General features: G+C 39.5%; 1 protein-coding gene across 4 annotated transcripts in view; it reads left to right on the forward strand.

Annotated features, from left to right (window-relative positions):
- The window catches only part of dlgap1b (discs, large (Drosophila) homolog-associated protein 1b), a 93,785-nt gene that overhangs the window by 60,676 nt on the left and 19,036 nt on the right, over positions 1-14,073 (forward strand). For all 4 annotated transcript variants that reach the window (XR_013289833.1, XM_077555197.1, XM_077555200.1 and 1 more), the window contains one exon: positions 574-859. Coding sequence is in view for 3 of the 4 variants with exons in the window: in XM_077555197.1 (XP_077411323.1) it covers positions 574-859 (286 nt within the window). In the remaining variant the exon portion in view is untranslated. The remainder of the gene's footprint in view (positions 1-573; positions 860-14,073) is intronic.

Below are 14,073 nucleotides of genomic sequence, written 5' to 3' on the forward strand. Positions count from 1 at the left end.
TTGTTATATCTTTTTATTTCCAAATAGTTCAAGAGACCACATGAATACAAATAGTTCCAAAGTTTAATAATCAATCAGACAATGATGGCATAGTTCTCGGTTTTAATTAAAAATTTAAAATTATTTTTTATTTTTATTTTTCTTCAATCAGAAAGTAAAGTACATAAAAGTTTGCTCAAGAAGAGTTATTTTTGCTTTATGTTGTTCTTAACCATCTGAAAGTGTTGTTTATAATCATTTTTAAACAATTCATAATGAACTAAAATAAACTTACCTCCGGCATTTTGTAAGGAAAAATAAACACATCCTTTTTGTATCCTGCAATAAGAATCACACAAGCGCATTCTCGGCGATCGGTAGCATAGATTTCGATTTTCCACGCTCGGTGAATATAGTAAATATCACCTTTTTTATTAACTAGATCACCAGCTTCCACGACAATATCCACTGTTATTATTATTTGTTCATGCTGAAGATTTAATCAATGGCACTAACATGTAATATCATCATGTTATTGCTTCTTTATTATTCTTTTGTTTTTCCCGTTGACACTCTCCCTTTTTTGGTGGCCAGGTGAGCGAGGTGGAGGTGAACGGGCAGATCGAGGCGGTGTGCGAGGCGGTGTTCAGCGAGATGGAGTCGCAGGCGGTGGACGCGCTGGATCTGCCCGTGCCCGGCGGCTGCTTCCGCATGCGCAGCCACAGCTACGTGAGAGCCATCGAGAAGGGATGCTCGCAGGAGGAAGAGGAGGAAGCGGCGGGGCGAGGAGGCGGGGGAGGGGGAGGGGGGGCCGCCCGGAAGGGGGGGTCGCCCCCGCGCACCACCACCACCACTGTCAGAACCATCCAGAGCAGCACAGGTTGGTCTTCAACTCTCTTGAGTGAGCATGTATAATCCATGACGTGTTAAACATTCATGTATGTGCATAAAAGTTCTGTGTATATTGTCAGCAATGTCCGATGATGTAATCGGCGAATCTCAGATGATGGTCAGGTGTGCTAAACAAGGGGTTTGTAAACTTTTTGGGACATTTTCCAAGGATCCTCTCGTACTCTAAATTAGAGATAGACCGATATGGTTTTTCAGGGCCGATACCGATTATTAGTAGTCAAGGACGCCGATAGCCGATATTCATTTTCACTAAAAGGGCGTAAAAAAAAATCAAAAAACCTCTAGGTCTTTAAAAAAAAAAAAATTGCATATGCTTATTGTAAAATATTGGAGTTAAAAAAAAAATCTTAAATTTGTTTTAAAAATCTAACAAAAAGTTCAGGGATCTCCTAAGGGCAGTAGCATGTCTTCAAAAGTAAAAAAAAAAAAAAAAAACTTAAGTAAATAGCTCTCTATTGTTTGCTAGAGTAAATTCAGTTTTTTTTTATTTCAAAATATCTGAAGTATTAAAATGTTACTTATCTTAGTTTTAATTTCAAACAAAGACAGTAGATGCAGAGAGTTCCCAAGTTCAGATGCATCTGTGAAAATTTAAATGATTACTTCCCTGATTTTTTTTTTTTTCCCTGAACACTTTTTAAATAGATCTATCATCGGCCGTATAATTCTTCAAAATTTAATTAATTCAAAATAAGAAAAGAAAAGATTATTAAAAATTCGGGAGTAAAATGTTTAATAGAAAATAATCGCATGACTTCACTAGTTAACTCACAATTAATCACAAATTGTATATCTGTTCTAAATGTACAGTAAAAGTTTTTTTTACTCTTAACAAAAGTGGAGAGAAAAAACTAATAGAAATAGTTCAAATGAATTTTTGACGTTTATAGCCGTCAATCGGCCGTATAATTCTTCAAAATGGCCGATGCCGATATTCGTCAAAATGCTAAAAATCGGCGCCGATAATTTGCCCAGCAGATAATCGTTTTATCCCTACTCTAAATGCCAATTAAATGCTGCAAAGTTGCCTATTTTGCGAGAAAAACATTCTGTTAGAATAACACATTTATTTAGAGGAAGTCAAAGTTTAACAGCAATTTTCTGACCCTTCTTTACTCTACCATGGGGAAAAAAAAAGGAAAAAAGATAAGTACATAAATGCCTGGATTTGTAAAAGACATGGCAAAAACGTCCCTGGCTTTGAATGAGTTAACAAGAAAAAAGTCATGTATAAACATGTTAAAAGAATTTCAAAAATCAAACTTTAGTCTTGTAATATTATGCCATTTATTCATTAATTTTCAAAAAAAAAAATAGGAATCCATAACCGAGCCCTGCCATGAATAGTGAGTAACTGACGCCAGTCCCTAAGAAGCTTTAGAACTGCCCGTAGATGCCACAAAATAGCTCCGAAGCACTACTTTTTTCTTTTTCTTTTTTTTTTCCGACAAGGCTTTGGCGCCATCTCGTGGTATTTTAGGTTGTCAGCACAAACGGGAAAACAGCCAACAGGCAATTTTTTTCAGCGATTAACTCTTTGACTGCCAAAAACGTTAAATAACGTTTAGTAAAATCCTATGGAGGAGTGCCAAAGACGTTAAAAGACGTTTGTTTCAAAACAAAGGTGAAACTAACCATTTTCTGTTGTTGATTACTGAAGAATGGAATAAGGTAGAAACAAACTTTTTTTTTCTGATGAAAGATGAGAGTCCAATCTTTCATTTGGTAGTGTTTCCATAGTCCAAACACATAATTTTCTATGGACCTTGAAAGATCAGTCAAAATGCTTAAAATCGGCTGCCACTGGGGACAACCCGTTTCTGAAAACGTCTGGCAGTCAAAGAGTTAACGGAGAAAAAAAATAAGCAAATAGGTGTCACTGTAAAAAATAAATAAATAAAATAAAAACGCCCAAGATATGGCTCATAAATTCTTCTATCATAGCCTCTAGTCGTTACTTACAACCGTGCAGCAATTCCAGTGTTTTTGCCCAATTTTCCTCAGTAGAAAAAAAAAAAGACTTAAATAATTCCCAAAACATCTTACATAAAGAAAAGAGACAATTTCCCGTGCTTAGCTGACTGGTGAGATCGCAATTTGTTCTGAAGGGAACAATGTGATAAGTGCATAGCCCCGTTTTCCTTCCCCTTCAGCCCGTATGAGCTTGTCGAAGACTCCAGTGGTCTTATTTTAGCCTTCTCGCGTCTCCGCTGGTCTGCACTGCTGCATGCATGCAGTATTGATGCTGAGCGAGCCCAGCGTCCCGCTCGCCATCCGATGACTCACGCGGGCATTTCCTCCTTTCGTCTCCTCGTCATATCTAGCGTGGCGCAACCTTGACAATGGTGGCCTCAAGATTGGACATATGGATTTTTTATTTTTTTTTTATAACATGTGAAAGTGAGTCAGTAAGATTGTTTTGTTCAAATAAATCACTCTTAATACTTCAGCGCAGAAGGAACTGCTCAGCCAAGAAAGTATCAAACTGCTTAGTCAGCTTGTTTTTATTTATTGCATCACTCAAGACCTTTGGGCAGATTTTGGGTAGATGACGGAAACCACACAATGTGAGGATTTCACACCGACAGCCGTCCCAATTCTTTTGTCCATCCATATGACGCTTCGTTCGTGCGTCTCAGCCATTTGACGTTCAAAGAGCAGCGATCAAAGTGTGGCTTTTGAAAAGGTCATCAATATTAACTCCTGGCGGCTGCATGCGCTCGGCAAACTCCGGGAACGCTGATGTAGTCTTTTCCCACATGCGCATGAGTAGGATATACATAAAATAATATTCTACATAAGGCTGTGGTGGGGGGTTTTCCCCCCAGACATCCTGAAAATCTTCTATTCAGGAACATCATGCTATATATATATATATATATATATATGAATGTATACTGTATCTTGCTTGTGTTTAGGTTTACGCCATAACTTGGACAACAGCGCCCCTCACAGGCCTGTAGTGTAACAGCACAATAACTTCTACTTGTCTTCTTGCACATCAAGTACTGTATTCTGTTGACACTTGAGTGGGGATTCTCAAACTTTTTAGGTCCAGAGATCCCTTACAGGGTAGATTTTTTATTTTTTTTTAAAGTCCCTCCAGCCATTTACTACCGCTTATTCCGGGGTCGGGTCATGGGGGCAGCAGCTTTAGCAGGGAAGTCAGTGTTTACCAATGGAAGAAGGTAGTCATGTTTTAGCACATTAACTCATTCACTGCTATAAATTCATAGGAAGACAAAAAAGATTATTAAAAAATTGGGGCTTCGGGCGGTTAAAAATTTGAATCGTAATTAATCGCATGACTTCACTAGTTAACTCGCGATAACTCACAAATTTTATATCTGTTCTAAATGTACAATAAAACAATTCTAGGTTTTCATACTCTTGTTAACAAAAGTGGGGAAAAAAATGTTTAACTAATAGAAATAGTTAAAATTCATTTTTGACTTTTTTTTAGCCGTCAATGGCAGTGAATTAATTCAAAAAAAAAAGAAAAGAAAAGATTATTAAAAATTCGGGAGTAACATTTTTAATAGAAAATAATCGCATGACTTCACTAGTTAACTCACAATTAATCACAAATTGTATATCTGTTCTAAATGTACAGTAAAAGTTAGTTTTATAGTTTTTTTTGTGTAGGGGGGGGGGGGGGGGGAAGTACAACTAATAGAAATAGTTCAAATGAATTTTGGGCGTTTATAGCCGTCAATGGCAGTGAATGAGTTAATTTCACTTCAAAAGTTGTATTATTATTACAGAAATTAAGTCTAACTTTTCAAAATTTAAATTAAATCATCAAAAAAGACGAAAATGTTATTTGATCTTCTTGTATGCCACTGTAACATTATGCACAGTTTAAAGATTAATATTGGGCTTAAATATAGGTATAAAAAGAATCAATGATGATAAAATTAAAATTTCTTGCTAAAAAAATTTCAATAAAGATATTACCTAAATAAGTTTTAAAGTAAAGAGTTTTAAGAATTAAATACAAACATCATACATGGAACGGATAATGAATGCATATTTAGCGAGTTATTTTTTGCATACCTACCACAAGAGGGCGTCACGTTCCACTGAGAATTACCGTAAAGGAACCAAGCGTTTATATACTATACAATGTATTTATTTTCAAAAACGTAATACTGCTATGTTTTATTAGAGATTAAAGGCACTTTTTTTGTTTCAAAGATTTATTTTGGTTTTTCTCTTGAGAATATGTGACTTTTTGGTGATTGTGTACAATTGGGTGGGGGTGGGTATTATGGCTCTAAAAAGTTTATTTAGGTTTTGGTTAGAATTAGGTTCTCAATTTTTCATGCAACGTGTAATACAGGACTGTGCCAGAGTGCCTTAAGGGTGGGGGTAAGGAGGGGGGGGTGTATGGGGAGAGGAGGTTGGGGGGTTTTCCGCGTCCCGACACATGAGCGCACACCCCCGCCACACTCCCAAGACTTTTTTTTTTATTCCTCCCCGTTGACCGCTACTGACAGCGGCACCGCGAAGCCACCATGGCGTTATTCCACTGCTTCTACGGCATGTGTGACGACTGGCTTCGCTATTGTAAGTAAGACAAAAGAACGAGCGAGTCGCTGTGTTTTGCTTGTTTGTGTGCCTGGCACGCTGCCGGCTGGGTGGCGCTTGAGCGGACCAAAGCAGGAAGCGGAGTGACGCGGCTTTCAAAGTAAAAGGTTGTCACGTGGACGTGAGCGCTCCCGAGTCTGTTGAGCGATTAACTACAACTATGTGGCGTAGCTGTTAATATTAAGGTTGCACAGTTACTCGGGTGTCATGTTTCAGAGAGCGATGACGTAGTAGTTAAACGCGTGATGCTTTTATTTTGAAAACAAACGCACGGATGTGCTATTGTAAAATGTGTAACTTAACAGATGTTGACAACGCAGAGCCCATCCCTGTTTCATTGTGCTTATTCATCCTCAAACTGGACATCGAGGCTTATTAAACTTTTTACAATACCACAAAACATAGTTACAACTTAAATAACAAGTATTCGTGTTACTAAACATCCTCATTTAAAATTTCCAACAATTATTTCTAAATAGAACACACAAAATCACTATTCGTCCAATACTATTATCTATTAATAGCTGATTTCATTGCCAAAAAATCCAAAGATTAACCTACTTGTGCTTGGTGCGTGATAGCTGGGAATTGTTGAGCCGCCTCCAGCCTGCTATTTTAGTGTTTGTGCGTGTGTGTGTGTGTGTGTGTGACAGGTGCCAAGAAGTGTGGTTGTGCGTCACACACTTCCTGGCTCAGCATCACAAAATGACCGCTGATATAACTCAGTGGGGTTTTTGCTCACATTTTGTTGTCACCGCTAGAAGGAGACAAAAACGTTCCACGCTTTTATCCGCTGACGTCTTTTCACAGTCAATGAAACGCGGCGCAAGTCTGGTCTCGCAAGACTTTTGACTCAAGTCAAGACTTTGGTGTCCTGCCCACACGTGGCGCTGTGGACAGACACAAGTCGAGCAAATACCTGCCGTCATTCACATCAAACGGCATCCAGTGGTCTTTGTCCGTCCCTCCCTTGCATCCCACTTCCCTCCTTTGACTTTTTAATTACAGGCCTGAATCTGGGCGGCGGCGGCGTCTGTACATGTGAGCGGCACCTGTGTGTCACGTCAGCCCCATCAAAGACGTCCGCCTCCCGGGTGGAATTATTATTCAAAGCGAGAATTGAACAGCGCCCTTCCACTCGCACCTGCTTAATGTTGTCATTCGGCTGGCTTTGATGCTTGAAGGTGGTGTGTGTGTGCGTGTGTGTATGTAAAGAGAAAAAAGGCCCAGGTACTGTAGAGACATGCTCTTTTATATTCTTCTATTGTAATTTCCCAAGCTTTGTTGAGCCAAACCACGTACTTCACATTTGAAAAATGTCATGACACACCACCAAACAACAAATGTTCCAAAAGGTTGATACGGCAAAAGAATGACAAGCTATTCGTAATTTAAATAATAATATTTAAATAATAATAAATTGAACATGAAGCTATTTTTCTGTTATATAAATGGCAACAAATGGATAGCATGTTAGTGGCACCTTCTGCCGCCTAGTGGAAGAGCATTGAATTGTTCTGCTTGACATACGTTGCTGGTAAAAAAAAAATATATATATATATATAGTTTTTCTTAATGTGACTTTTTTCTTGAACAACTTTATAAAAGTATTTTTTTGTCTAAATACTGTTGCACAATTACTACTATTTTTTCTCAAAAGGAAATACTACGTGTATTAACATGTAATCATTATACTGCCCCCTGTTGGCCAAGGTACAATAGTGCCACGTGCTGTTTTACATATTAAAAAAAACAGCTTTGCAAATTCTTACTGGTGTTTTTTTGGGGGGCTGGAACAGATTAACTGCATTTCTATTATGATATGATGGTTTTGTTTTCCATAGTTGCAGATTTTCCACTTGAGAAAAGACTTCACTTTTAGATGGATCACTAAACTGACGTTTTGCATGACAGTGGTTGAACTTAAGTAGTTTGATTTTAAAACTTTCAAGTGTTATTTTTACTGTCAGTTGAATTTCCAGTGTATTCAACGTCAGGGGATGTTAACATTTTATAGCAAATTGAATGGATCATGTCGTTGCATATTTATTTTTTTAAGTAATGGCTATTTCTTTAGGTTTTGTGTCATCTTAGCGGACCAAAAGCAACAAAAAAACACCTGCATTCATGTTTGTGTTCGTAGCTGTGGGCATCAAGCCCAAACTGGAAGCTCGTTGAGATAAATCTTCATCCATGCTGGTGTGTGTGTGCGTGTGTGCGTATCAGTAATTACTTCATCCTGTCACGGCAGTCTGAGAATGCGAGCCAGTGGGAACTTGCAGTGGCCTCAATCACAGAATCACACTCAGGATCTGTTTTTTGGGCCATTACTGTTAGACCCCCCCCCCCCCCCCGACTCCCCCACCTGATCTGGCGTCCTAAATCTAATGTTTGACGCTTGTTAATGATTTTAGGCTCAAAGTCAATGTAGCGCTCTGATCGAGAGTAAAGACGCCTTGCAATGATCGATCCTTCCACTAGATGTCAACATTGCCTCAGCTGTGGTCACTCCACTGGCCAAGCTGGTGTAAAAGCAGAGGAAGAACACACAGAAAGAAAGTGATGTGCAAATTATGCTTGTTTTGATATCATGGCAAATTATTGCAAATGTAGGAGATGACATTGCAAGACTTTAAGCAGCACCCAAAGCAACACTGTGCAACGTAATGTGCAATTCTAAAAAAAAAAAAAATAAATAAAACAAATGAAAGCTAAGAGGAACTGTTCTACACAGGCTTAAAAATGTTTTCATTTTATTTAAATACAAATATATATATATATATATATTAACTCATTAAAAAAGAGGCTTCAAGGTATTTACTGTCAAACTAAATGTAAAACAAATACAAATAAAGATTGTGTATTTAAATTAGCCAAACAATGTAGCTTTAAGAATGGCCCGCTAGCTTAATGCTAACATATAGCTGAGAACGCTATTGACATGCTGTAAGTTAGCATCAATAGTCGTGGTTTTAGAACACTTTAAGCAGTGAACTTCATTTGAGCTCGGGGTGGGAATCTTTGAATGTCTCACGATTCGATTCCGATTTTTGGGGTCTGCGATTCGATTCAGAATCGATTTTTGGTAGGAGCGATTTTTTTATTCAAAATGATTTGATTGACAATGATTTTTGCTTCAATTTATAGATGTGCAAAGAATCGTAATGAACTACTCCAGTCTGACTCGCTAATGCTAATCAACGCGCTACTCGCGGCACTTAAATCACTCAAAAGAACGGCTCCACGCTGCAAAAAAAACAACTTTTATTGGAATAACTTGATCGTGACTTTTTCCTTCTACTCTTTAATGTGGCTACAACTTAACAATGTATCAGACTGCGTGGAACCACACTGCCCCTAAGTGGTTAAATCGAGTACAACATGAACGGCGCTCCCAATAAAGGCACACACAAACAAAGGGAAGACAGTATAAAATAATTTAAATAAAATTGATTTTGGGACATTTAAAATTGATTCTGAATCGTACTAAAGATGACAGATATATATACATTATGTGTTTTATTGTGTATACTTTATATATTTATATACAGTACACATGCACGTATAAGTACTGTAAACTTAATCTAAAATGGCAACCAAACACAACTGACTTTACGGTGTAAGGGTGTCAAGGTTGAAGCAAACGAACATGTCAAGTCGGCGTTTTAAAGTTTTACGTCGCCCGGATTGTGAATTGGGCCTCCTGCGCCGCTTTGATGACAGCCATTAAAGGAGGGAAAGGGGCTGATGTTTGGACGTCTTTTGACACAGGAAGCGCAACGTCACTCATTCTTGTCCCTCCCCCGCCCCTTGCTGTCTCACTGTCAGAATTGGAGGGGGGGAGGGAGCTGACACAAAAGAACGGCCGTTCGCTGCTTGCATTGCTTCGCAGGCTGCTTTCCGGTCAAAGAAAGGAAAAAAAAAAAGGCTTAAGATGTCCTGATGGCGTGTTGGATCAGGTCAACACACACACGCACGCTCGCTCGCTTGCTTATGTTTTGGCAAAGGATTTCCTCCGTGTAGACGCTGGATGATCCTCATGGCTCCTCTCAAAAAGCCCCCATGACGGATACACAACATTTACAGGCCGATTACAATAGAATAACAAAAAAGCCCTTAAATAGTCCCGGAGTGAGGAAAGTCCCCGTTTATGGCAGCAAAGTGGACGCTCGCAGCACATTCGAACCATAACATAAACACGAATGCAGCGAGCCTAGTCAGCATCGTCGTACGAAGCCAAGACATGCATCCTATTTTTCTTGAAATCTGCACATTGGCTGAAACCGAATCCTTGACTCGGAGTGGTCCGACTTTTTTCCGACTTTTTGTTCTGGTGACAAAAGTCCGACTCGGCAGCCTGCGGTGGCTGATCTGGAGTCAGTTCTTTAGCTGTATATAAGTGGGGTGGTTTGGAGCCGTTGCAGTGTGGGAGGGCTGGCAAATTAAAGACCTCTCTGTGAATGTCCCAGACTTCGGTTACAGTACTGTGTGTGTGTGTGTGTGTGTGTGTGTGCGTGTACGTGTACGTGTGTGTGTGTCAGCCCAACCCTCTTTTTCCTCTTTTTTTGAACCCATCATTAAAAATAAGCCACAGTTCACCCCGATGCACATTGAGAGAATGCATCTCCGTTTTTTTTCTTCCTCCTCCTTCTTTGCTGCTTCACTAACCAAGCAAAGGGGGGGAAAGGAGGGGGGGGGTTGTATCTGTGTGTGTATGTGTGGGAGGGAGGTTTTAAGACCCCCTCCTCCCTGTGTAAGGAGAAAGAGATGAATGGGCAAAGGAATGCGGGAGACAAACGAGCGCTCTCGGCAGGAGAGTGGGAATGTCGGTGAGGCCTTTGTCCCCCCCCCCCACACACACACACACTCTCACCCCACCCCGTGCAGAACGAGGGTGCGAAAAGTCACACCTGAGAGAGGCCGACGTACTCTATCCTGTGAGCAGGATGTATATAAGCACTAAAGACGGCACAGGCGGTCCTTTCCCTGCTAACTTTTCAACTTTCCAGGCCCGCGCACCCCCACCCTGTTGGTTACCTCCCCCAAGGCTGGTCGACACACAGAGAGCCTTCTGACGTTCCAGGCCCAGATGGGTTTTTTTAGAGTGCCTCTGGCTGTGGATTAAGACCCCGCCATTGAAGTGTCTCCTTTCTACAAAACCACCCCCACCCCCACCTCACCCCAAACACCATGTGCAAGCGGTCAAGACAAAGAATGTCTAAAAACGATGTGGGGGGGGGGGCTGATGTTTAACAGCATTCCTCAATGAGTGCTTGTACAAAAATTTAAAAGTCTTCCTTTTACCTTTTGGGGATTTTTTAAAATTTTTTGGTAGGATTCCATTTTAATCACGAGAGTGGTCTTTAGTTGAAACGGGGGTGGAGACGTGAACTTTTGACCACATGCTGCCGGTTTTTAAATGGAAATAGCAGGCCGACGTCCGTCATGTGACGCTCCGGCCCCAGCTAGCAATTTGCACCTCAAGGTCCAGCAACTCCACCGTTGTGTGACCTTTAAACCTGTACAAGTCCGTCAGAAAAAATAAATGTAGTCTTTTTAATGAGGGAGTGAGATAATGTGGTTGCATAAGTGTGCACACCCTCTTACGAATGGTGGCAGTCGCATTTGAAGTCATGCTAAATGCTGTTGAAAGATCCTCCGAGTTTAGCTGTTCGAGTAGGCTTTTCCTGACATTTTTGTTGTCATGCATAAAGTAAAGCATAAAGTTTTCCACTCAGATTTGTTCCGATCATCTGGAGATACGATATTTGCTTTTCATTATGGCCACATTTGGGCATATTTTTTAAAATGCCTTTTTCCCCCTGGAAAAAAGAAATTGTGATGTAAAAATTTAACTTGAAACAATTAAAATCACTTCTTGTAAAGTTGAATGGGGGGGGGGGGGGGGGTCACAGAAAATATATATAAACTAGCAGTAGTATAATTAGGGCTTTACTTATTTTTTTCCAGACTGAAAACATTTTAATCAAAAATAACATTGAAGTTATATGCTGCATTGTCTCAATTCTATGATTTATTTTTGTATTTTGTCTAACAAATATTTTAAGATTTCTTGTATATTTAAAACAAAAAAGAATAAAAAAAAATCAGTAATCCAACTTGATTAAATGTTCTTTTTTCTTGTTTTGATTTTCAGATTAATACAACTATCACAGAATTCGTAGAAATATATTTTTCATCATCCACACATTTTGTTACATTTCTCTGGAAGAAATATTTCCCTTTTTTTGTAATATGAAGTTTCCAAGCTATGAAAATGTTGTTTTGAAATGTATACGTTCATTTAACCAGAATCACTTTTTCATGTTCACAAATTGTCACTACATTTGGAGAAAAGCCTTTTTTTTTTTAAAAAAAATAAAAATTATTAACCAAGATTGAAAAAAATCAGTTAGTCAATCGATCACACAACCATCAATTTGTGTGTGTTTTTACTGATTTATAAAAATCACTATAGTGATATATACCATAAATCCCCCCACCACCAAAATCATCAATTTGATCTTTCTGTCATTTTTATTCTCCTCCTGCTTTTTGACTGCCAGGCCTTTAAGTGCAGTTTGCACCTTTCTACCAGCATGCGGCACACGTGCGTGTTGGTAACTTTAGCCGCGATCATTTCGTAAGCGACTCTTATTGTCCACTTGCACGCCCTCCTCATATGTGCCGGCCCCGGTCAGCGCTGAGTCACGCATCCCGTTTCACTTGGCCCGATTCCCTTTTCCGCGTCACGGCTGCGGCATTGTTGCCAAAGTTGTAAGGCCGCTGTCGGGGTGACATGCGATGTGTCAGGAGCGGACGGGCGCTCTGGAGCGACGGCTTAGCGGGAAAGCATGCGTGAGATGCGTGGGCGCAACGGGCTTAGCCAGCGCTCGGGTTTCTGCACCACAAAGCAGCTGGAATGCGCAAGGACACCGAAGGGGCTGGAAAACTTCATCCGCCTCCATTTTCCTCACCTCCCGCTTATCTCGGCCGAGTGTCGAGTGAGCGCTGTCTCTTTCAGCCCCCCCCTGCGGGCACCGCGGAACAAAAGGCCTAATGTGTCCCTTCATGTGCTTGTGGACATGTTATGGTTTAAAGAAGGGAGACTTTAATCTTAAATTAGATATCATTTCGTCAATGGAATCTAAATTAGTTTATTTTGCTTTGACAAGTTTTTAAAATAAAATTCATAGACAAGATCATTCTGCTTATTTTATAGTACTCATTCACTCATTCACATTTTCACTGAAGCAACCCCCTTCGCTCAGGGCGATTTCACTGGATTTGACTTATTTTGCAAGGCCCACAGAATATTGTGTTCTATTACTATAAAAACATAGAACCTACCAAAAGAAAGATTAGAGTCTCTTCTTTCATCAGGAAAAAAATCTGTTTCCATTTTCTACCAATTAGCATTAGACTATAGCTAAGTTTCATCATTATTCACAACTCTGTTTAGAAAAGTGGTGGAAAGACCTTTTTGCAACATGGCCCTGGTTGATCTCTTATACTCTGCTGCCACCTGCTGGACGTTTCTGTAATATCTACCATTGATTCAAATATTCTCTTCAGTTAAGACGCTGCATCAAAGCCTTCTGTATTCTCTAGCATAAAAAAACCCAACATTTAAAAAACGTATAAATATGTGTTTGGTATTATAGGTTTTTATATGTTTTTGGGAGCAAATGAGTAAATTATCTTATTTGATCAAGCATTTTTGGCATTGAGTGTTAACAGTCAGATCTCTTATACTCTGCTGCCACCTGCTGGACGTTTCTGTTATATCTACCATTGATTCAAATATTCTCTTCAGTTAAGACACTGCATCAAAGCCTTCTGTATTCTCTAGCATAAAAAAACCCAACTACATCTAAAAAAACGTATAAATATGTCTTTGGTATTATAGGTTTTTATATGTTTTTGGGAGCAAATGAGTAAATTATCTTATTTGATCAAGCATTTTTGGCATTGAGTGTTAACAGTCAGTTTTAAGTACCGTGAGGCTTAAAACAAACATTTTCCACATTTTAAGATGACGAACCAACAATGATATCTAGTAAGAAGATAAATGGAAAAAAAATACACGAATGAAAACAATCAGACAAAAGTGCAATATAGATATTTATTGTAAGCATTTTTTTTCCTTGTAAAAATCATCAGTTACATTTAATAAGCTCATTTTTCCTCTTTCCAATAAATACACTACTAGCTCAGTGGTCTACAGTAGTGGTAGAGTGTCGATCCGCAGACGGGAGGTTGTGGGTTCAATCCCTGGCTTGGGTCATAAGGAAGATGATAAGATGATTTATCTTCTCTAATTCAGAACATATTGGGAAATATTCACATTAGCAAAAAATCCACAATTGAGGTCAGGCATCCACTGTTGACACTTGCCAGGCATCCCTCGCAACAATTAACACGTGTGCCATCCCTATACTTAACTCTTACAGTAAATCTACGAGTTGCAGCAGTTTTAAGAGCAGCGTGTTTTTACAAGTGGCACAGTTTTCCTCAACGGGCCGTCCCACATGCTAAATATAGTGCCGTAAAAGCTGGTCCACACACACACACACACACGCACACACACAT

The sequence above is a fragment of the Vanacampus margaritifer genome, chromosome 20, assembly GCF_051991255.1.
Source record: "Vanacampus margaritifer isolate UIUO_Vmar chromosome 20, RoL_Vmar_1.0, whole genome shotgun sequence".
NCBI lineage: Eukaryota > Metazoa > Chordata > Actinopteri > Syngnathiformes > Syngnathidae > Vanacampus > Vanacampus margaritifer.